General features: G+C 38.8%; 1 protein-coding gene across 1 annotated transcript in view; it reads right to left on the bottom strand.

The window, feature by feature from the left end:
- TTC6 (tetratricopeptide repeat domain 6) overlaps positions 1 to 25,070 on the bottom strand; it is a 193,727-nt gene that overhangs the window by 109,165 nt on the left and 59,492 nt on the right. Inside the window, exons 4-5 of the mRNA XM_055556203.1 lie at positions 17,678 to 17,811; positions 12,732 to 12,923 (exon numbers count right to left, since the gene is read on the bottom strand). Of these exons, the coding sequence (XP_055412178.1) occupies positions 12,732 to 12,923; positions 17,678 to 17,811 (326 nt within the window). The remainder of the gene's footprint in view (positions 1 to 12,731; positions 12,924 to 17,677; positions 17,812 to 25,070) is intronic.

The raw sequence follows: 25,070 nt of genomic DNA, 5'->3' as shown, positions 1-25,070 counted from the left end.
AAGGCTGTATATTGTCACCCTGTTTATTTAACTTACATGCAGAGTACATCATGAGAAACGCTGGGCTGGATGAAGCACAAGTTGGAATCAAGATTGCCGGGCGAAATATCAATAACCTCAGATATGCAGATGACACCACCCTTATGGCAGAAAGCAAAGAAGAACTAAAGAGCCTCTTGATGAAAGTGAAAGAGGAGAGTGAAAAAGTTGGCTTAAAGCTCAACATTCAGAAAACTAAGATCATGGCATCTGGTCCCATCACTTCATGGGAAATAGATGGGGAAACAGCGGGAACAGTGACAGACTTAATTTTGGGGGGCTCCAAAACACTCCAGATGGTGACTGCAGCCATGAAATTAAAAGATGCTTGCTCTTTTGAAGACAACTTATGACCAACCAAGACAGCATATTAAAAAGCAGAGATATTAGTTTGCCAACAAAGGTCCAACTAGTCAAAGCTATGGTTTTTCCAGTAGTCATGTATGGATGTGAGAATTGGACTATAAAGAAAGCTGAGCGCCGAAGAATTGATACTTTTGAACTGTGGTGTTGGAGAAGACTCTTGAGAGTCCCTTGGACAGCAAGGAGGTCCAACCAGTCCATCCTAAAGGAAATCCGTCCTGAGTATTCATTGGAAGGACAGATGCTAAAGTTGAAACTCAAATACTTTGGCCTCCTGATGAGAAGAACTGACTCATTTGAAAAGACCCTGATGCTGGGAAAGATTGAAGGCAGGAGGAGAAGGGGATGACAGAGGATGAGATGGTTGGATGGCATCACTGACTGAATGGACATGAGTTTGAGTAAACTCTGGGAGTTGGTGATGGACAGGGAGGCCTGGCGTGCTGCAGTCCATGAGGTCACAAAGAGTCGGACACGACTGAGCGACTGAACTGAACTGAAGCCAGAAACAAAGTGGTCAGGATCATTTACATATTACTGTCTTTTCATATCCCAAATGTGCATCAAAAAAAAAACCAAAACAGAAATTCTGGTTGGTTGGAAGGAAAGTGAAAGAGGTCACTGGACATTTTAGAGTGCATAGCTAGTTCTGGTAGATATGAACTGCGGATCTTAGTGGTAAGGCTACCCAAGGTTAGCAACTATTCCTGCCTGATAAAAATGAATCATTTGCTTTGAAATTTTTGTCTGAATTTTCCCTGCTTCCATCTTAATTTCCAGAGAAAAGAAACAATCCTTTTGAGAGAGTTACTGTCAGTTACCCTCTTCCAAACACTTTAATGATTACACACACACACACAAGCTCCTGGCCTGGCCGTTAGGGTCCTCCACACCTGGGCATCACCTACTTCACCAATTCTACTTCCCTCCCCAATACCCAGCCCAATCCTTCACTGCACAAAAGATGCTCTAGATTACTCCAGGTGTTGCAGGAGAGACAAGGAAACTGAACTACAATAACTACAATACAATGTGGCTATGAAAACACTGACAATAAGACTTAGGTCTCAACTATTCCATGGGGCCTTTACAAATGTCCCTCTGCCCAGCAAAAATTCATCTTTGCCTCCCTAGTTTCCCGGTGCATTTGATGTGCAATTTCATTATAGAATATGCTGCATTTTGTTCTGTGTGTTTTTCACAGCAGATTACACGCTAGTTGGGGTGGGGGAAGACTGATTCTTATTCATTTCCTGTCTCCCATGAATACAGTAGATACTGAATATATATTGTTTAACACTGTGCTTGAAAAATCCCACAGCCAAAGCCAGTCCAGACCGTGTCCTGAGAAACTGAGAATAATGGGTTGGCATGATGTAGTACACTGATCCTCAAGGTGTATTCCCTAACCAGCATCATTAGCACCACATAGGAACTTGTTAGAAATTAAAATTCTTGAGTCCCATCAAAAGGTCTAGGGAGAAGCCCAGCCTTCTGTGTTTTAACGCACGATGAAGTCTGAGAAGCACTGATGCACTGGTCTTTCCTAACAGTCTGATGATAAGAATATTCTGGGATGCTTGTCAGATCTATAGCTCCCCAGATACTTCCTCTGGAGATTCTAGTTCAGTTGGCTTGGGATAGGGACAAAGATCACTTAAACACTCCAGGGGGTCCTTATCCTCAGGAGAAGCCTGAAAAGCACTGTTACAGTGAGAAGAGCTAGGCTTTGGAATGAAGTTAAAAACCAGGATTTTAGCTTTAGTTTGGCCTCTTGATGTGCTGTGTTGGGTAAGTCATTTTTCCTTCTTATGGCTCCGTTTCCTCATCTGTGAGGAGCAACAGTGATGGGATCTTTCAGCATCTAATGCTTAAAAATAATACATGTAACAACTTTGCACAAAGTTCAGAAAAATACATTAAGTAGTTGACATTACAATCATTTTTGTTATTATGACTGAGAGGACTGAATGAAGCAAACAAGCCCATCTCTCTCAGAATGAGTTAAACCTCATTCTCAGTCAACATTGATCTCCCATGGGGCCAGAGATATAAAATGGTGTTCTTATTACAAGTTAGAAGTTTGGAGAACATCTGCTCTAGGCTGTGAGCACTCTTAAAAATCTTCACCCACATCTTTTATGACTTACATAAAAGTGACTGCAGGCTCCATCCTGTGATGGATGGAGGGTTCTCCCTCCAGCAACCCTCTCCCCTCCCTGGAGTAACTCTAACAACGGAGAAGTTATGCATCACATCCCCCCTACCCCTTCCTCAGAAAATTCATTGTGCTCCTTGGGGTACTAAGCCTGGGGAGCATTCACAGGATAAAGCTCACAGCCATTTTTATGCAACTCAGAGCAGATGTGTTCAGGGATAGTTTGAGCGTTCATGCAAAAGTTTTGTCAAAGTAATACTTACATGCAATTCTATCCCAAACACCATTTCTTTAAGGGGCTCATAGCAAGCCATTAAGTTGATTGCACAATCCACTTACTGGGTCGCAATCAACAACTTAGAAAACAGTAACTTAAAAGAATGTTGTTTGAAAAGCAAACTTCTAGGTCTAGAAAAGACTTTAAGAGCTCACCTTCTTGAAGATACTAATCTACAAATAATTTTGCAAAGTCTTTAAAATCTATAGCAGAGATAATGAATACTTTCAATACCTTAAAAAATTCAGGAAATACAGTCTTCAATAAAATAATAAATCTAAAGAAGAAAAAGCCAAAGAAGAAAAGGAGTATAACTATGTAGAATCTTTTATACAAATATAATTAGGGAGGGGGGAATTTTATTTTAATCATTGTAACTTCATTGCTACATGCAAACAGTGACATCTGGTGGAATGACATTGCTTTGCTTTCAGACATTTTTGTGTGAAAGTCGCTCAGTTGTGTCGACCCTGAGACCCCATGGAGTGTGACCCCAGGGACTATACAGTCCATGGAATTCTCCAGGCCAGAATACTGGAGTGGGTAGCCATTTCTTTCTCCAGGGGATCTTCCCAGCCCAGGGATCGGACCCAGGTCTCCCGCATTGCAGGCGGATTCTCTACCAACTGAGCCACCAAGGAAGCCCAAGAACACTGGAGTGGATAGCCTATCCCTTCTCCAGCGGGCCTTCCCAACTTAGGAATTGAACCGAGGTCTCCTGCATTGCAGGCAGATTCTTTACCAGCCGAGCTGCTAGATGTTGGCAGATATGAAATCAGGCATATTTCCAAATAAATTTTTTGGAGTTTACATATAAAAACAAAAATATACTAATCTTATCAAATATTGATAATGTGTACTAACATAAATTTGTCATCCCAATTTATTTTTTAAAGTATGCTTGAGGCTTACTTAGGTATGGGGGCTACTTGTTGAAAATGAATTAACAAAAATCTAAATGAGGTTACTGTTGATGCTAGTCCTAACTGCCACCTACTGTGATTTGGGGTGCAAAATTCTGCCTCTGTTTCCTCATCTATAACATGAGATGGTTAGGCAAGGGGAAGGCCAAGGTCTCTTACAGCTCTTATATATGTGCTTCAGTCACATATATCACCAGCGAGACCTCAAATGGGGCTCAGGTCTTATATTCTTTGGTATAATACCTTGGGTCATTGTCTGGATTACGTAGCAAGGAACAAGGCCAAGTAAGGGGTGGGGGTAGGCCAGGTCAGGATTGACCTGACCACTGAGGAATGAATGGCAGACAATGCAGGACATGTGATTGGGGGGGAAGTCAGTCCCAGATACCCACACTGGAAGGACATGTGGAGCAGAAGACAAAACATACTATCCCAAATGCAGAGCTACAGACCACAGCACTGCAATTGACACTGGAAAGGTCTAACATGGGATGATGGCACATTCTAGTGTGGAGGTGGGAGCAACCAGTGACATGGAGTACAAATACACGTAGTATTCGGTAAGAGCTTTCAATAATTGAGCAATGAATATCAGAAATGTCCCCTCAGTGAGCAAGGCCCCTGCTTTGGCCCAGGACTCAGAAACAGAACTTCAGTTCCTAAGAAGGAACATATGATACAAGATAAAATCCCCACCTAATAAGCATAAACCCTACTTTCGAAATTGGGTCATAACAAATCCTGAAAGATGATGCTGTTAAAGTGCGGCACTCAATATGCCAGCAATTTTGGAAAACTCAGCAGTGGCCACAGGACTGGAAAAGGTCAGTTTTCATACCAATCCCAAAGAAAGGCAATGCCAAAGAATGCTCAAACTACCGCACAATCGCACTCATCTCACATGCTAGCAAAGTAATGCTCAAAATTCTCCAAGCCAGGCTTCAGCAATATGTGAACCGTGAACTTACTGATGTTCAAGCTGGATTTAGAAAAGGCAGAGGAACCAGAGATCAAATTGCCAACATCCGCTGGATCATCGAAAAAGCAAGAGAGTTCCAGAAAAACATCTATTTCTGCTTTATTGACTATGCCAAAGCCTTTGACTGTGTGGATCACAATAAACTGTGGAAAATTCTGAAAGAGATGGGAATACCAGACCACCTGAGCTGCCTCTTAAGAAACCTATATGCAGGTCAGGAACCAACAGTTAGCACTGGACATGGAAAAACAGACTGGTTCCAAATAGGAAAAGGAGTACGTCAAGGCTGTATATTGTCACCCTGCTTATTTAACTTATATGCAGAGTACATCATGAGAAATGGTGGGCTGGAAGAAACACAAGCTGGAATCAAGATTGCCGGGAGAAATATCAATAACCTCAGATATGCAGATGACATCACCCTTATTGCAGAAAGTGAAGAGGAACTAAAAAGCCTCTTGATGAAAGTGAAAGAGGAAAGTGAAAAAGTTGGCGTAAAACTCAACATTCAGAAAACTAAGATCATGGCATCTGGTCCCATCACTTCATGGGAGATAGATGGGGAAACAGTGTCAGACTTTATTTTTGGGGGCTCCAAAATCACTGCAGATAGTGACTGCAGCCATGAAATTAAGAGACGCTTACTCCTTGGAAGAAAAGTTATGACCAACCTAGATAGCATATTCAAAAGCAGAGACATTACTTTGCCAACAAAGGTCCATCTAGTCAAGGCTATGGTTTTTCCTGTGGTCATGTATGGATGTGAGAGTTGGACTGTGAAGAAAGCTGAGCGCCAAAGAATTGATGCTTTTGAACTGTGGTGTTGGAGAAGACTCTTGAGAGTCCCTTGGGCTGCAAGGAGATCCAACCGGTCCATTCTGAAGGAGATCAGCCCTGGGTGTTCTTTGGAAGGAATGATGCTAAAGCTGAAACTCCAGTACTTTGGCCACCTCATGCGAAGAGTTGACTCATTGGAAAAGACTGATGCTGGGAGGGATTGGGGGCAGGAGGAGAAGGGGACGACAGAGGATGAGATGGCTGGATGGCATCACTGACTCGATGGACATGAGTCTGAGTGAACTCCGGGAGTTGGTGATGGACAGGGAGGCCTGGCGTGCTGTGATTCATGGGGTCACAAAGAGTCGGACACAACTGACTCTGAACTGAGACTAAATACAGAGCATCAAGGGTGAGTAAAATATGATCCTTCCTAGTTTATACCAGGATTGGTTCTGAAAACGAGATGAGAATCAGTATTTGGAATTGAAACATAGAAAAAAATAAGAGGGATTTTTACAAGGTCACAAAACAGTGAACTTAACATATACATATATGTGTGCGTGTGTGTGTATGAATATATATATAAATAATTCCCTGGTGGTCCAGTGGTTAAGACTCTGCACGCCCAATGCAGGAGGCACAGTTCGATCCTGGGCCAGGGAAACTAAGCAGAAATTAACACAACATTGTAAGTCAACAATACTTCAAAGAAAATTAATTTAAAAAAAAAAGTGTGATATAATGGAAACCACAGAGAGACTTGGGTCTGAGTCCTAGCTTTCACCAGCTCTATAAATATGAACTGGTCAATCTCTGAACCTCCTTTTCTCCATTTGGGAAACAGAATGATTTCATCTACTGCATAGAGTGGTTGTTAATAATAAATTATGCAATAAATGCACCTCAATAGACTTTCTACTAGATAATATTCTGTTCTCCATTTAGATACTGCTACCCTACTCAAGATGGGGGGCCAGATAAAATCTTTCTAATGGAAGTACATTTTATATAGTTGATTTGTAAGCTGTAAGTAGTAAAGATAATAAGTCAAAATAATTACTCTTATGTCTGCCCTTCAGTTTTAAAATTAAAATCCTCTAAGGATTATAAATGTCAAGATAACATCTTTAATGTCTTTTTGTAAAATGTATGTATAAGTAATATATGTGCATGCACAGAAAAAAAGCCAAGAAGAATCTTTCTACATAGAAAACTCAGTAGGAAAAGGTCGGCTTCTAGTACAACAGTTTTAACAATCACAGATGAAAACCATAGATGCAAAATCTTTCAATCCTGTCCTCTCCCACCTCCAACACCTTTCAAGAATACCACCAAGTGTATCTGATATGACAATAAATGAGTATGAGATGATCCAGCCTACTATAAGAAAATTGATTTCTGATTGGCTTAACTAATATTCAATACTATGCAATCTACAAGGGAAATAACTTAGAAAAAATTAAAAATTAAAGGGCAAAAATATTCCCTTGTAGCTCAGCTGGTAAAGGATCCGCCTACAATGCAGGAGACCTGGGTTCAATCCCTGGGTTGGGAAGATCCCCTGGAGAAGGGAAAGGCTACCCACTCCAGTATTCTGGCCCGGAGAATTCCATGGACTGTATAGTCCACGGGGTCCCAAAGAGTTGGATACAACTGAGCGAATTTCACTTTCATATATCATATAAATAAAGCAAAAATAAGAAAAAGTATAATTTCACTTTTTATCAACTTGGTGTAAAATATAAAAGGAAAATAGAAGGATCACAGTTAACAGTTTCCTGAATTTTCCTCCATGCTAAAAATCTGTTTGTCTATAATCACATATATGTTTATATACTGGGTTCTAACTCCTCTCAGTACACAGAGCTCTAACTTATTCTTTGCCACAATTCTAATACATCCCATCATTGGGTGCACTATAAAAAGTCTTCCATTGATGGACACTTAAGTTGTTTCCAGCTTTTAGTTATTATAAGGACAATTATAGCCTTTAATCATTTATCTTAGTTAATAATAGTTATCAGCATATAGATCATATATAAAGCTATGGTCCTGAATAAGATCACCTTGAGAGTACAGGCAGAAGAGATCCAAGGATAAGCTTTAGGCACTCCAATGCTTTGAAGTCAAGAGATGAGGAGATACCAGCAAGGGAGACTAAGAAGACATAGCAAAGGAGGCAGGAATCAAGAGAGACTGCAGTCCTGAAGGCCAAGGGATAGAGGTGTTGTAAGGAGGAGCACGTGATCAACTGTGCTAGGTGCTACTGAGAAGTCATGATGAGGACTGTGCTATCTTAAAGCAAATCTGATCATGTCATTTTTCCTCAACTAATCCTATCAGTGGCTTCTCACTACACTGTCAATAAGACTCTCTCCCCCAAGTCCCCACACACATGCTCTCACATACACACAGAGAACATCTCTAAGTCCTACATAATCTTGACCCTTGTGTCCTCTCCTGAATCAATGGTATCACTGCTCTACTGATGGACATCTTTCTACTTCTCAAATGGGTTCCAACTGTCCACCGCACAGACTCTCAAACTTCAGCTTGCATACTGTATTTTTAACAAGCTTCCAGGTGATGGTGATGCTGCTAGCCTGTGAACTATCCTTTGGAGTAGCAAGAAACTAAAATAATTCTTTCCCCTCTTCCAAGCTATCTTCTGTTCATGCCTAGATTTCAATTTAAGCATCATTTGCTCAATCTTCCCCAGATAATTGAAAACATGCTTCTACACACTGCCCATCTGCATATTAACTGTCAAACTCACAATAATTAATTCACCACCTTTCTTCTCTGCTAATCTCTGAATTCCCTGTGGGCAGAGATTGTTTTTTGTGTTCACAGATTCTTAACTGTGTCAGTCACTCAGTTGTGTCCAACTGTTTGCAACCCCATAGGTGGTAGCCTTCCAGGCTCCTCCGTCCATGGAATTCTCCAGGCAAGAATACTGGAGTAGGGAGCCATTCCCTTTTCCAGGGGATCTTCCCAACCCAGGGATAGAACCTGGGTCTCCTGCACTGCAGGCAGGTTCTTTACTGTCTGAGCCACCAGGGAAGCTCCTCACAGATGCTTACTTACTGCCTAACTCAAAGCCTGCCACATAGTAAGTACACAAAAAATTTTTTAAACTGATCAATTTAAATGACTATTCAGACCTGTATTTCATGACATAGAAAGATAATTATGGCATAATAAGCTTTAAAAATCAGGTTACAAAACATTATTTACATAGCATTACCCAAGTTTTGTTCCATATGATTTATTTGCAAACAACAATGTCCAGAATCATATACTTAAGAAAAGTATTATCTCTGAATGGCAAGATCTTGAGTAATTGTTGTCCTTTTTTGTATTTTATTGCATATTTGTATTTTTATTATTATTTTATAGAAAAATAACAAATGAAATTAAACTTTGACTTCTGACATTTAACCTCTGCTTTTCCAATTTTTGTTGTGGTAGTCATGACTGCTATTTTAAAGCATAGAACTAACCATCTACACATGTTTTTCTAAAATATGACTAGAAATTTCCCTTGTAATTTGAAGTTCAGTTGAGGGCTAAATTTGGGATCTCTAATCTAAGCACGTCTGACCACCAGAAGCTGGCTATGAGGGGTACCTGACTTGAGAGGGTCAGTCAATGTTTATTGACAGCATTTTTGCCACCCATTCTCTCTTTCTTGATGGTGGGTCAACAAAATATACATGCAATTTTACACAGAAAACTCACTAAAATAGAATGTAAGTCTATAAACAAACTTGATGACACACTGCAATTTAAGGTATGAAAAGCTGGCATTTCAAATTAGTGAGAAAAAGAGGATTTACTGAATAAATAAACTTATTGTGCAATTAATTAGTCATTTGGGAAGGAAACAATAATGCTTAATCTTATCAAATTAATTAAAGATGGATCAAAGATTAAATTTTTTTAAAATAAAGCAATAAAATTACTTGATGAAAATATGAAAAATATATTTAAATTTAAGTGTAGCAAAGCCCTTTCTAAGAATGACACCAAGACTAGAAACACATAAAGGAAACTATTGCCAGTTTTCACTACTTCTGTATTAGTGTAAAACTTCTGTATGGCATAAAGCAGCATAAACAAAACTGAAAGCAAACAACAAAATTTTTAAGGTCTTCGTTAATATGACAAATAGTTAAAATCTTTAATATAGAAAGATCACTTATAAATCAATAAGAAAAAGATGAATGATAACAAAAGATAAATTGGTAATTCTCAAAAGGATAAAAACAAATAACCAAGAGACATCTAAAAATATGCTCAATCTTATTAGAAATGAATAAAAGAAATAAAGAGTTTTTTCCTACATCAGATTAGGGGGGAAAAATCATGAAAATTGACAATTAATAGTTTGGTCATGTTGAAAGTAAATAAACAATGTCATAAATCTTTGGTAGGGATATAAGATGGTATAACTTTTCCAGAGAGAATTTCAGCAATATCCATCAAAATTTTTAAACCAAAAAATTTAATAAGTAATTCCATACCAAGGAATTTTCTTAAGCTACAGATTGGTTAAGTTAGCAAATATTATGGAATAATTTTAAATGTTCACACATAACCTTGAGTGAAAAATATCAGTCTATAGAATGCCATCTGTGGTTTAAATACATGTATAGACAGAAATGTTCACAAGGCTTTTCACCAAAATTCCATGCTATTCACTAAAATTCCATGCTAAGAATCCTAATTCTTAGATGTCTATAAACTTCTCTTTATAATACAGAAACTTTAAATGCAAAAAATATGATCAATATGGAGTATTTTTATAGTTCTCATCAAAATTGTTATCTAACAAAATAAACATAAGTTTGAACAATAGATTGCTATTTGAACTAAACTTATGTACCCACGCTATCCCATTAAAGTATCGTTGGTGTTTCCCACAAATGACAATTACTATGTGCAAAATTAAGAAAGCATTAAACTGTATAACCACAAGTGTTATGCTTTGTGGTTAACTGTTCCCTGCACAGAAAAACCAAAAAGCCACCAAGTGAAAAGGTATTCATTTTGTGTTCACAATTACCTTTCCTGAGACAACTTATTAGTGCAGAAAAAAATATACATTTCTCTGAACTTGTAGGCTCAGCAGACAGATATATTTTGAAAAGGTTAAGCTATGTTTAGCAAGATAATCCTTAAGAAATGGATGCCAGAGAATTAAATATTCAGTACTTAAATTAACTTCTTATTTGGTACTTAGGCACAAATTGCCAAGAATTATCATCATCAAATAGAACATTTATTGACTCTCTGATAAAAAGAAAGTGAGATCTGCTTGAGGAAAAACAAATTTAGAATTGGAAAGAAATCAGTATTTTTAACACTTTGCATGAATAATATAAGCTGTGAGTCCTCAAAAAAGGATGCTTGGCTTTCAGAGTACCAATGGAAATGATTCAATATAGTTGTCTCATATCTACTAGACTATGTTTATATGTCTTTATGTCCACTATCCGCTTTAGGCTTTTAAAAGACATTTCAAAGAAGTTATATGGAACTGCTATTATCTATCAGAGAAACTGAAGCAATTTTGAAATTTCCAAAATCTTCACATAAAATTTTATTCATAAAATTATGAATAATACATAAATCCTTTTTAAAAAAATATTTTTGCCTAAACAGAAAACAAACATGCAAATGACCTTCCTTGGGGGATTCATATTGAATGGCACTGTGATTACTAAACACAGGAAAATCAGAAGACTTTAAACCTTAAAAGAAGGCAGTAAAGTGTTACAATCTTGACTAAAAGTAAAGTTTGAGGAAACTGGATCAGAATAAAGCATGTGAGAGTAAATTACTAATAATTTTTTTAGTAGTAAAATTCAAAGTGATCTTTTAAAATATGATCTAGATTAGTTAAAATATAACACTAAGAACATATCTATTTAAATTTAACTTAATATTTAATATTTTAGTATTTTAAAAACATACAGGGTGCCCAGCCTGCTGCTCTGTGACAACCTAGAGGGGTGGAGTGGGTGGCAGAGGGAGGCTCAACAGGGAGAAGATATACTTGTAATTATGACTGATTCATGTTGATGTACAACAGAGACCATCACAAAACTGTAAAACAATTATCCTCCAATAAAAAAAAATTAATGCCAAAAAAAATGCATTACAGATGATTTTTCAGGATTCCTACCAGCTCTTTTGAAAGACAAGAGACTTTAGAGTATGCATTCTCTATATGCAGGTGATATCACCCTCGAGGGAGTGAAAATTAGTGGCTGAGGAGGGCAGGGGATAATAAAAGTTTACTCTTTCTATGTATAAGGTACAGATACACACACAATACCACAGACAGATATACAATATATCTAGAGCATTATAATTTAATGCGGAGGGGAAATTAGGGTGGGGAGCAGTTTAAAAAGCCTTCTTAAGGGGGTGACAATGAAAAAACATTTTTGAGAAAAATTAGGTTAAACAAATCTGGATTCTAATCACTATTTAGAGGTAAGTTACCGGATATTATAAAGCCTAATTTTCTTCATGAATAAAATGGAAATTATGACTTCTTCTTACGATTGAAGATTTAAACAGGAAAAATGCAAAGCACAGAGCATAGTACAAGGAATATAGTTCACATTAAGTAAGTGTTAGCCCCCTTCCCTTTTCTTTTCCCATTTGAGGATGCTATAAGTTATATACTCACCATAAAAGAATACTCATATTCCAAAGGAAACTGAGACACAAGGAGAAATGGAAAAGGTTCCAGTAGATATGACTTTTGTACATGATCCTTGGACCCAAGAATGCCCAATGATGAGGAAATCTCAAAACTGCTTTCAACTCTCAAATCTGTGATGTTTAGTTGTATAAGCCAGGCAAAGTTGCTTGGTTCTCATGAGCTTCAATTTCTACATCTGTACTCCACCGAGTTGTTACAAAGAACAAATGAGGCCATGCATGTGACACTCTTTGGGAACTATAAACCATTAAATGAAATTTGCCTTCTGGTTCATGTCAATAACAGGAGATGAAGACGCTGACCTAGACTGTGTACATACGGTGAAGGAACAGAAAGGCCCAAAACTCAACTTCTCCTTTCTAGCACCCAAGAACAGAAGCAGGTCTTCAGAATCTAAGCCTCAAAGGCAGAAATTCTTTGGCTAAATTCTTTGAAATCTAGTTTAAGACAAAATTAATAGGTAGAATTCTCACCTATCTCTTTGCTCCTCGTCTGTATAGCGATCGTCTAACAAAGAGGTGCCGAACACTTCAAGCACAGTATTGTGGCCTTTCTTGTCGGCTGTGTGATACACTCGAGAGGCCACGCGCAAGTCAACGGGCAGCTCTTTGGCTGGGATGGCGCACAGGTTGTGAAGGGTCCAGGTGGAGTAGTCCTCTGGAAATCTGCCACAGAGGTAAGAAATTAGGCCTCTTTTTTTTTTTTTATCATTTTCTGCTTTTTTAGATACAAAATATACTTACACTGTCAGTTTAGTTCAGGCTCTACAAAAGACGTGTACACGTGGTAGATCACATTTAAAACTATCACAGTGGTTTATAAAAAGTTTACTATTACAACCTCAGGCCATTGACCAGATCTTTAGTCATATATATCCAACTGCCTGCCGAAGATCTCAACCTGTATTTTCTACAGGTATCTCAGAATCAACAAGTCTAAAAGCTAACTCATTATTATCCCACTCCCACCCAAATCTCTTCTCTCCTGAACTCTGCAACTCACTCAGTGACACCGTAACCTTTAGCCATCATCCATTACTTCATTGCTACTCTGCTCAAATGCTTACATCGCTGAAGAAGAAGCTCAACAACACAGTACATTATCCATTAACTAGCATCAGTGGAAATCTGGGTCTCTCTAAGTTAACAAAGCATCTTCTTTCCCATTATGCAGTTAATAGAACTTGCTTCTCTCCTGCCTTTCCAAACAGAAAAGAGGTCATGAAGATCTAATTTCTTAATACCCACTCTCACTTGCCATGCCATTCAATCAACAAATCCTTTTTGACCACCTATTACGTACCAGACTTTGTTCTAACCAATCTATACACATCATCTCTAACTTCTATAATGAAACTATGTGGGCAGTATTATTATTATTATTAGCCTTATTTTGGAGCAGGCTTGTTTTGGATAGGTCGCAAAATTAGTTAGTGGTCACTGGATCTAAAAAAAAGTGTTGCTAATTATGAGTCAAATTTCTTTCCTATTAACGCCTATTAATGACCTCTGAGGAGGAAATGGCCATTAGCCAGTACTCTCCATCCCCACCTCCTACTAATGTTATACTCTTACATTACCCAAACAATGGCCTTTTCATCAAATCAAATGAACTTTAGATCTTTCGATTATGGACCTCCAAGCCACAGCTGGCAGTACTGATGACCCTTCTTCCTCTCTGAGCTTTGTTAAGCCTGCACCATCCCAGCTCTCCATCTATCTTTCAAATTCATTATAACTTGACTTAGTCACTGGCTTTTCTTTCACCATCTTCTGAACTGGGTATGGCTTCCAAAGTTGAACTCCTCTTTCTGCACTGGAAAAATCATCTTCAGTGTTTCAACTCTTCCCTCTGTGCTGAGTTCCCAAGTCCCATCTCTGCTATCACTATCCCACTGAGATTTCTCATCTTCAACATACAAAGCACTGGAGCCATCTTTGTCTCTGCCCTTCACCTGCTCAGCCAATGAAAAACTGAGCGTCTCCCTTGAACAGAGTTCTTCCCGTGTGCTCCTTCTCCCCCTTACTTCCACCACACTCCAGTCCAAGCCCTTATCGCCTCCCCTGCAGAGCAAAGTCTGTCACTTGGATTCAGCACTGCACTCTCTGTCTCCCCCCGCTTCCATGCATGCTTGCGTGCGTGCTCAGTTGCCCAGTCATATCTGATTCTTTGGGACCCCACAGACTGTGGCCCATGGAATTTTCCAGGCAAGAATATTGGAGTGGGTTGCCATTTGCTATTCCACCTCCTTCCAAACATCCTGCAAAATTCTAGCACACAGATCTGTAAGTACTCCTCTCCCCAGTACAATGGCTTTTTTGTTGCTTGCTGCATGCAACAATTTCCTCTCTCTAAGTTTCAAGGCTCCTAGCATCTGGCCCTCCTTTCAGCATAGTGGTTAAGAATGCCTCTGTTCAAATCCTGTTTAAAGTTAACACTTGGCAATAAGCAAATCAATTAATTTCATTATACCTCAGTAAGTTGAGAATAACAACATTTGGTAAGATGGGAATTACAACATTAGTGCATCCTGAGTAAAGTTGCTTTAAGAAAGAAAGGAATTAATGCATTTAAAACATATGTGCCATCTCATATGGCAGATGCTGTCTCCAGGACAATTCATAGGGCCAGAAAGACCTCTCAGTTCTTTAAGTTATAGATATATTGCCTAACTTTTTATCTGCTTTCCTGGTGTCTCAGACAGTAAAGAATCTGCCTGCAACGTGGGAGACCCAGGTTCAATCCCTGGGTCAGGAAGATCCCCTGGAGAAGGGAATTGCTACCCACTCCAGTATTCTTGCCTGGAGAGTCCCATGGACAGAGGAGGCTGGTGGGCTACAGTCCAAGAGGTTGCAAAGATTTGGACATGACTGAGTGACCAACACTTTCACTTTTTCAAATATTCTTCAAATAATACTTCAAGGACAAATTTATCTGCAAACTTTACTTTCTTTTTCTTTCTTATAAATATCTCTTTTCATACATTGCCCTATTCCTGTCCCACCCAATCTGACCCTTTATGTAATGGGTTAATGCAGATCTATCCACTGACCATTCCATGAGTCTGGATAGTAGCATACTATAAATAGTTAGCTGGGCCTGCATCAGAAGCCTAGTTCTAACACTTGGAAACGCTACTACTGGCCTCTCTGAAGGTCTTCTGCAAAATTAAAGCAAAAATTCTTAACCCCTACCTTATAAAAAAATTGATAACAGTAACACTTCTTGGTCTCTGGAACTCTCTGTTTACTGCTGTTACTAATTTGCACTGCACAACACCTAACCCATTGCTAGGCATCACATGTACATTATTGAATCACTAATAGAGAGTAGTTTATGTCATTTCCAAAACAGTATGCAGCCCAACAAAAACAGGACATGAAATGTGTATATGTTTAAGTGGCAGAGGAAAAGAGAGGTAAATCTAAAGCATTTGGAAATGCCCGGGACAAAGAAATATAACTCAGGGAGTGAAAATGGGTCTCCAGGAAGCCGAGGATCCCTAAGAGACTCAGGGTTCCGAAGAAAGGACTGGGAAAAAGAGAGAGAAAAAGGTGGGTTCTGATGTCATGCTCACCTACATCTTCATTCTATCTGGGACAGGTCTTGGCTAGTGGAATGTTCTTGAGATTACTTTACAGATTTTTTTTTTTTTTTTACTTAAAAAAGCATCAGAACCAATCTGAATTCCTAAGTTCCCTTCATGCTTTTAATAATATAGATCTGCAAGTGAATCTCCCTTGGTTATTGAGCTAAAAAACACTATGTTTTCAAGAGATGGCTGAATTCCTAAGAAAACAATTCAATTGGGAAGCTAGTCATTGGTGAGAAAAGTTAGGTAAAAAATTGATTAAGGAAAAAAGAGCAGTGAATAAAAGATTTTCCAAAATTCTCTTCTATTCGTATAAACTTTTTAAATACCAGATTTTTATTCCTCTGCATCACATTCTTAGTTCTTTATAATGGAGATTTCTAATTTCAGTTTTAATGAATTAACACAGTCCTATATATATATATATATATATATCAAAAAGATCTACAAATATTTTTGGCATGCTCAAGAAAGGCTGTGTGTTTTTATAGCACACTCTACTTTAACAGGACTATTTGTCATTCTTTGAAACACTAAGACATAAAAAAGAAAAGACTCTGCCTCTGTGTGTGGCCACACTACTTTGCCTAATGCACTAAATGCAAGGTTTTTTAGGGAAAAAAAATCAAGAAGTTTCTGCTTCATTGATAATCTGACAGTAACTATTTATTGAAGGTAAAATACTTGTTGTCTGCTGTCACTATTTGTTTTAATACATAATCTTGCTAACTAAATGAGCTTAAAGCAATGCAGATAAGCAATGGCATGTACAGGGTCACTTAAATGCCAATTTGACTCTTTCATAAACTTTGGAATTCTTTTCCTGTGAGTCTACTCCCAGCTACTAAATTGTGAGTATTATCCATTTACAAAGTTTAGGCTGGCCATAAAAAGGTTGTCTTCCATGTCCTGCACACCTTTCAGTGCCCTAAGCAACAACAAAAGCTAATAATTAAAGCTTCTTTAAGCCCCCTATAAAGAGTTAAATGAAGAAGAACCTAGAACAAACCAACCCATAAAAACCTAGTGGAAAAATAAGGAGAAAATAAGTTTCATCAAGATGACTGACAAAAGATAAACCATAAACCTAAACTGCATTTACACACTATTATTCAAAATTGTGGTTGCACCCCTGTGTAATAAGAAATCCTACTGAAAGTATGTGAAGGGTGGGAATGAAATATAAAATTATAGTAGGGAAAAGTAAGGCCATCTAAATTTCCAAATTGAGAAGGAAATGGCAACCCACTCCAGTATTCTTGCCTGGAAAAGTCCATGGACAGAGGAGCCTGGCAGGCTGCAGTCCATGGGGTTACATGACTGAGCATGTGTGCATGAGGGTGGAGGGTGACCGGTTGGTAGCAATAAACTGGTAGAACTAAAAAAAATAAATTTCCAAATCGACTGTCCTATGGATATTTTGTGGGGGGTTGTCTTTTATTTTATCATAACAAAATTAACCAATATAATGAGCAGTTAATCCAAATTAGGCACTTCAGTGACCAAAAATATCAAATCTCACATGTTAACATTAAATTCTTTTTTGTCTCTCAAAGAGTTGTTTTTATTCTAGCTGTTGCTTTGTCATTACTAAGTACACTGATCAAAAAAAAAAAAAGTAGAAAGAAGTGTGGACTACTATATATATATGTATATATCTCCTACTGTACCAGGTGCCACCTACTCTTCCTGTGAGAAGGTTTAAGTTGGATCTCATGCGTAAATTTCTAAAACATTTAATCTTCCTTTACAAACACAGTTTCAGGTATAAGTACTACTGAATAATTTCTCTTCAGACAATAAAATTTGTATAGTTAAGGAAGTTACTTTTTTTTAGGTAGTTTTTGATCACACATGGGTTTTGAAATCTTTTTTGGTCTCTGTGGTATAACTCCAAATTTACTTTTTCGCCTTCGCTTAACTTCTTTTCCTTTGATTTGCAACAATTCTGATGATTTCACCTTGGAAAAAACATAAAGTGTGCTGTTAAGGAAAGTTAGATCTTTCATATTTGATGTTCCATGTTATTTTTCAACTCCTAATTTCTATGTATATTTTAGCATATAAATCCTAAAGGAGGTGTTGATATTTTCCTCTAAATTTTTTCCTAAATTTTATAACACATAATTTTATACCTTCACAGCAATAAAAATATTAGTACCATAATTATTTATAATATTTGTTGCCTTAAAACTATTAAAGAAAAAATATAAGATTTTTCCCTTCATAAATCTACTCTTCTTGATTAGTATTTTTAATAAAACTTACCTTCAGCCCCAAAGTTGGTCATGACTAGTGCTTTCAAGCACAAGCCAAAATGAACTTTTTTTTTTTTTTTTTTTTTGCGTATTGGACATTTTTATTTGACTGCTGACCAGGATCCAAAGCTCCTTCCCTGTTCAAGGGAATCCCTTGTGCAGGTCCACAAATGCTAAACTTGAACGATCTCATCCTTTCCACACCTTGGCAACCAAATCAAGAGCACACAAGAGTCCAGGGCTGCCACTGTCTGTTTTCACACTGCTTAGCTCCAGGATGTATCACGTACATTGTAGTCATTCCTCATTTGTACATTTATTATAACAAAACTCTGGCAGAGGAGTTTATGAGAAGGTTTTAGTTAGGCTAGTGGTGATCCTGGTTCAGTCCCAGTCAATACTTTAAATCATGAATGAGTAACACCAAGAGCAAAGGTCAGGTTAGCTCTGTAGTAGCTGACAAAGTTTTACAGCCCTGGAACCCATCTGCAGTGGCTACAGAGTCCAGTGATGACTGTGTCCATTGACAGCACACGCAGGGCAGTAGCATATATACCAGTGGCAGTGGCCACGCTCTGACCTCCATGTTCCTTCTGCTGAGTCTCCATTGGTTACTGCCTATTTTCCCATACCTGGTTTCCCCACGGATTCTGTGAGTTAGTCAGTATTCTTCCAGCTCCATGCCTGCACTGTACAGCTAGACATACACAGAGGAAAACTCATGATCAAGCAAGCTGCCCAGCAATCATGCAACGTTTCCATAGGAAATTGGTTTTGCGGCTTTTCAAGACACTATTTTACACCACTTTGTCTCTCCTCAATAACTCTATTATCTCCTCTAATAGCTTCTCTCCCCATCTCCATTTTTAGTTGAAAACTTCATGCTCCATTTCACTGGCATGGCTGCTGAAGAACTGTGCAGATGTACCAGGGCAACAGATCAAACTGGGGATGCTTTCTGCTCAGCATGCCCCTTCCCTCAGCTCCATTCTCTTTCTTCCATCAGTGTGATGCCCCCACTCCTTGCTTTCCTGAGTGCTTCCTTCCTTCTTGTGATTTCACTTTTCAGAAATTAAAAGGCTCTTTAATGCTATCAACTCCATTCTCCTCTCACAACTCTATGAGGGAAGCATTTTCATACACATTTTCCAGTCAGGCAAACTGAGGCTAAAAATAATTTATCCAAGATGGCCAATTCCCAATGGATGAGAATTAGATTCCAGTCTGCCTCTATGTGATTCCCAGTGCTGTCCTTTCCGTTATTCCATGAGAGAAAATTTGCCCGAAGTTAAGATGGTGTCTTCAGAGTCCCTTGGACTGCAAGGAGATCAAACCAGTCAATTCTAAAGGAACTCAATCCTGAATATTCATCGGAAAGACTGATGCTGAAGCTGAAGCTCCAATACTTTGACCACCTGATGCGAAGAGCCAACTCACTGGAAAAGATTCTGCTTTCTAGAACTATTTTGAGCAATGTTTACCAATTTATACTTCTTACAGGTATCCTGTTTTCTGCTTCTACTACTTGGGAAAAGTCAAATGCATTTCTGTCTCTTAAACAATTGCCTTTTTAATCATTATAGATATTAGGAATGTTGTTTCCCTAGATTCCTTTGGAAATTTGCAGAATTCATGGCAGTAGTTCATTTAAAGATACTTTTCTCTGGGTTGCTCTGTACTTTTTGGAGTCTAGATTTCAGGAAGAAAGCAGGGAGGTTTTCCTTGAGGAAAGCAGAGAATAACTGAGTAAGTAGGAGGAGGCCAGGTAAAGTGAGGTCCTTATAAATTAGGTAGAGGGTTTGGGCTCACTGCAGTCATAAGGAGAGAGCTATTGCAATGTCTTGGGTAAGAAAATGATAATGAATAAGGGAAATTCAGAGTAAGGGGTATACCATCTCACCACCAAGTTCATGTTTGAATTTCCTCTATAGTGTCTCCACCACAGGCCGTCTGTCCTGACTTGAAAATAGAGAGGGAAATGATGATGAATAGGGAAAACGCAGAGGATGGGGTATTCTATCTCACATCAAGTTCGTGTCTGAATTTCCTCTACAGCGTCTCCACCAAAGGCCATCCATCCTGATTCGAACATAGTCAGCAACAGAGGACTCAGGGTCATCTTTGAAATTCTTCCAGGTGTTAGAAATTTTGTTTATTATTATTATTGAGCCTACAACGTTCATCTACCAGTCTCAGTTCAATCCTCGGGATCGTACAGGCATAATCTGGCTCTCTTCCACGTGACAGACAAATATTTGAACAGAGTTGACTCCCCTGGGCTGCTTTCCCACCTCCCACCCCCTCACCACCACCACCACCCTGCCGCGATAAGCATCCCCAGTCCCTCCGACTCTACCTCACATGACATTTTTTTGAAATACTCTTCTTTGTCATCCTGAGTACTTTCTTCCAAACGGTCTCCAATTTGTCAGTATCTCTCCTGGGGCTGGACTTCCAGGTCCGAACACAGTATTTGAGGTGTGATGTGATCAAATCTGAGGGCTTTCCAGGTGGCACTAGTGGTAAAGAGCCACCTGCCAATGCAGGAGACATAAGAGACGTGGGTTCAATTTCTGGGTTGGAAAGGTGCCCTGGAGGAGGGCGTGGCAAGCCACTCCAGAGAATCCCTGGAGAATTCTACGGACAGAGGAGCCTGGAGGGCTACAGTCCATAGTATCGCAGAAAGTGAGACACGACTGAAGTGACTTAGCACAGCACATGCACGTGATCAGATCCGCCAGGAGAAAGATGATCTTCTTTTAGGGTAATTGTCAATCGATGCAAATTATGATTGCACATATCTTCCTATCACAAAACTGAATCATAACTTAAAACCCTGAAACCTTTTCCACATTCGCTCTAAGTCATGTCATCCCATAGCTACAAACTTAGTTTGTGGAGTCAAGGAAAGAATCATACATACATTTATCCCAACTAAATTGCATCTGAGCAAGCAAATATTACCAGTCACATTTTGGACATTATCTGCAAATCTAATCAGTAAGTCTTCCATATTCTCACCCAAATTATTTTAAAAAATGCTGAATTAGACACAACCCTATGACAGTCCTGGAGAAGGCAATGGCACCCCACTCCAGTACTCTTGCATGGAAAATCCCATGGACGGAGGAGCCTAGTAGGCTGCAGTCCATGGGGTCGTGAAGAGTCGGATATGACTGAGTGACTTCCCTTTCACTTTTCACTTTCATGCATTGGAGAAGGAAATGGCAACCCACTCCAGTGTTCTTGCCTGGAGGATCCCAGGGACAGGGGAGCCTGGTGGGCTGCCGTCTATAGGGTCGCACAGAGTCGGACACAACTGAAGCGACTTAGCAGCAGCAGCAGCTATGACAGTTCGTTAGGGACTTCCATGACTAATTGTGCATCCTTCACATAACTACTCATAAGTCCACCTGGCAGTTCACCAAGTTGTAGTCTTGTCTTCAAAACTGTCATCAGGAGGCTAAATGGATTGCTGAAATCCAAAGGAGAGTAACAATAACTAACATTTATTGAGCTTTCTGATGTGCTGGGCTCTTCCCCATGATACTCTTGTGTTGACCCCCAGGTAGGACACGTTTCTTGTGTTCAGTCTAGTAATTCTCAAAAAATAATAGTAATAATAATAAGGTTGTTCTTCCATGGCTTGCCTTTAGGGAACCCATACTGGCTCCTTTTTATAAGGGTTCAAACACAATTATTTTAATGATTCATTTAATCATTTCAGATCTTTATCCAAGATCAGTGCATACACTGCAGAAACCATAACTCTTATCATTAAAAAAAAAAAAAAAAAAAAAACTTCAAGATTTGCAGTTGCCTGTTTCCAGGTTCCTAGCACCTCTCCCACGACAACAGCTCCTCAAAGCTTCTGCTGACAGAGGCACAGCAGGCTTAAACCCATCTCTCTGAGCCAACAGGATCAGATATCCAAGTTAACTCTTAAAATCTTTCTACCAATCTTGGGCTTCAAGTTTCTTTTATTAATTCTTTCTTCTTTCTAAACTAAGGATCATTCTCCTTGTCAGATTTAAGAGAAGCAAAGTACAATTTTATCAGCTTCCCTTTCTCTTTGACATAGCTCTGTTTATTTAAAACCTCAACCTTCTCCCAAAAATAAATTAAGACTGCTCTGTCATCTGTTGTCATCACTCTATTCATCCATAATGACAAGGTTATCCTTCCTTTTTTCTCTCTTTGCTCCAAAACTAACACCAAAAAAAAATACTTTCTTGTTCTTTGCATTATTCACAGGCCTCAACCCATTTTGGATCTTAGCCCTCCTGATATAATTGTTATAGCCACATGCCACTTTTATGTTTATCTATGGATATTTCTTCTTTCATTTTCTGTGTATTTTTAAAACTCTGAATGCAATAGATCACTCAAAATTGTTTTGTAAAAATTGGGGAGAATTTGGGGTATGCCACATCTCTGAAACTTCCTTCTATTTAGAATTTTGAGATACATGCTAGCTATATATATATATATATATATATACTTTTTTTTTTTTTTTACAAACTTTTGATCTTTTCCTTCCTAAAATGTTCAATGATCCACTCACAGGTTCTTCTGTCTGTCATTTCTTCAGAGTCACTATTATCTAATTTCTTTTTGTTGGGCATGGCTCAGATCAGAGTCCTCAATCTTTACTATACTAATAAGCTTCTAAGGGTAGAAATGGTCAGTAAAGTAAGAACTGATTAAATTCTCCCCTTTTTTTTTTTTGGCTGAATGAGACCATCTGGCATGTAGTTGAGCAGTGCAAATCCTGCATTGTTCCTTTATCACAGCTCCAGCCTACTTCTCTGAGCAATGTAGAAGAGGTTTCCTTGTGTCCCCAGTCCGGCCTGGCTGGCTGGAATACACTGTTCCTCATTCCTGTGCCAGAGATGCTGGAGACTAACTTTATGGTCTCAGATGTCCCAACAGGGTAAAGTTCATGGAGACTAACTGACCTTGAGATGTTATCACAAATAAAAGGAATACAAGGTGAAGATTTGGAGGGATGAGTCAGAAAACTTCCAGCTCTCTTTTCTCTGGCCTTTCTGATGTGTCCCATGACAATAAACCATCAAAGTCTTATCAGACATTCTCTTCTCCTCCTTTTGAAAGACTTCTGGTTTCAGGTTAGAACCCTCTGAATCTGTGGTCTGAGTCTTTCTCATTCCTCCCAGTTCAGCAAGGGACACTCTGGCCATAGTCATTTTCGCCACTATGAGTCTGTGTTCTTGTATTTCACCAGGTACCTGTTAACTGTTGTTATGAATGGGCAGCACTGCAAAGAGGCAAAGAGCGAAGGCTCCAGAATTAGACCACCTCAGCTCAAGTCTTACCTCTGCAACTTAGCCATATGGCTGTAAAGGGAAAGCTATTTCTCTTCTCCATGACTCAGTTTTTTTCAGCTCTAAAATGAGAGTCATCGAATAGGGTTGTTGTTAGGAGAAAAAAGATAACGTGTAAAACACTTAGCAAAGTGGCCGGAACATGATAAACACTCAGTAAACTCTAGTTACCTTGGGAAATGAGTGTTTTTACCAAAAATAAATAATTTTGCACATTTTTTCATGACATTTAATAGCAGCCACAGCAAATTAAAAGAATGAACATTACAGGACTTTTTTCAATGCAAGATTTAAATTCCTCACAGGTCATGGTGGTGAAATCATTGTCTAAAACATCTATTTCATTCTTTGACATACTTACTAATTAACCATTTGCCCCTCATGCCACATTTTATTCCCAAAGTCCAAATTTTCAGGTGGGAGAATGGGTAAAAAACATCACCTGTGACCACCAGGCAAATGGTTTTTCGGCAAGACATCATCATTTTTAAAGATGTCTTTTAAGTTCTCCACACCTAGAAGGTATGGTTATCATTGAGAGGGCTCACTCAGCCTTGGAAGGCTTCACTTCATACACCCAGTGTGAGCTTAGGAAGACAGCATGATGTATGATAAAGTCAGTCACCAATCATAGCAGCTAAGTCCCTTCCCCCTGACAGCAGTGGCAGATTTTCTCTGGTCCCCTATTACTTGTGGATTTTCCTTATTATTTATTACTGCAGGAAGATCCATATGCTAATATCATGCCAGATGACCCTATGAAAATAGGACTTGAGAAATGAATAAAAGGCAAAAGGCAATGGTACTAATCCAGAGAGAAGGTCAACTGGAAAAGAGAAGAAAAAGGTTATAAGCAATTATGTTTAGGAGGAATCTAGGCCTTGGAGACTGATTATTTTGTGAAAGGCAAGAAGACAGTAAGGTCACAGAAAAATCTAAGGTTTCAGAGTTGGGTGTTTGGGGCAAAAGTTAAAGAACTGGCAATGGCCAGTTGACTTGGGTGATACACAGTAGCAGGATCATGGTCGTTGGTGGGGACAGAGGAGCCCAGAAGGAGAGGGACTGGCTAAAGGGAGTGTTTATCCAAGAAGGGGCCTCCATCTGAATCAGAGAAGACTGCAGGAGATAATACCAAGATAACACGCTGTGGTTCATGAAAAAGTGGCTTTTTAAAAAAATCCTAATAATAATATATCTATTCTTAAATGTGCTAAGTTACTTCAGTCCGACTCTTTGAAACTCCATGGAGTGTAGCCTGCCAGGCTCCTCTGTCCATGGGATTCTCTAGGCAAGAATACTGGAGCAGGTTGCCATCTCCTTCTCCAGGGAGTCTTCCTAACCCAGGGATAGAACCCACGTCTTTTATGTCTCCTGCACTGGCAGGCAGGTTCTTCACCACGAGCACCACCTGGGAAGTCCAAGTCTTATTATTAATTATCTATTCTTAAATAAACTCAAATTCCTAAATAACTCATTTATTTAAATCAAAAAATGACTCAAGGAAACACACCAAGCAAATAATAATAAGGCAATATACAAATGTGGTAAAATAATGAAAATCATGCATAAATAAATTAGAATAAAATTATAAATAAAATAAAATTCTCACAGTAGAAA

This window comes from Bubalus kerabau, chromosome 19, assembly GCF_029407905.1.
Source record: "Bubalus kerabau isolate K-KA32 ecotype Philippines breed swamp buffalo chromosome 19, PCC_UOA_SB_1v2, whole genome shotgun sequence".
Taxonomy (NCBI): Eukaryota; Metazoa; Chordata; class Mammalia; order Artiodactyla; family Bovidae; genus Bubalus; species Bubalus kerabau.
The sequence above is the reverse complement of the archived record's forward strand: the minus strand, read 5'-3'. Positions and strand labels throughout refer to the sequence as shown.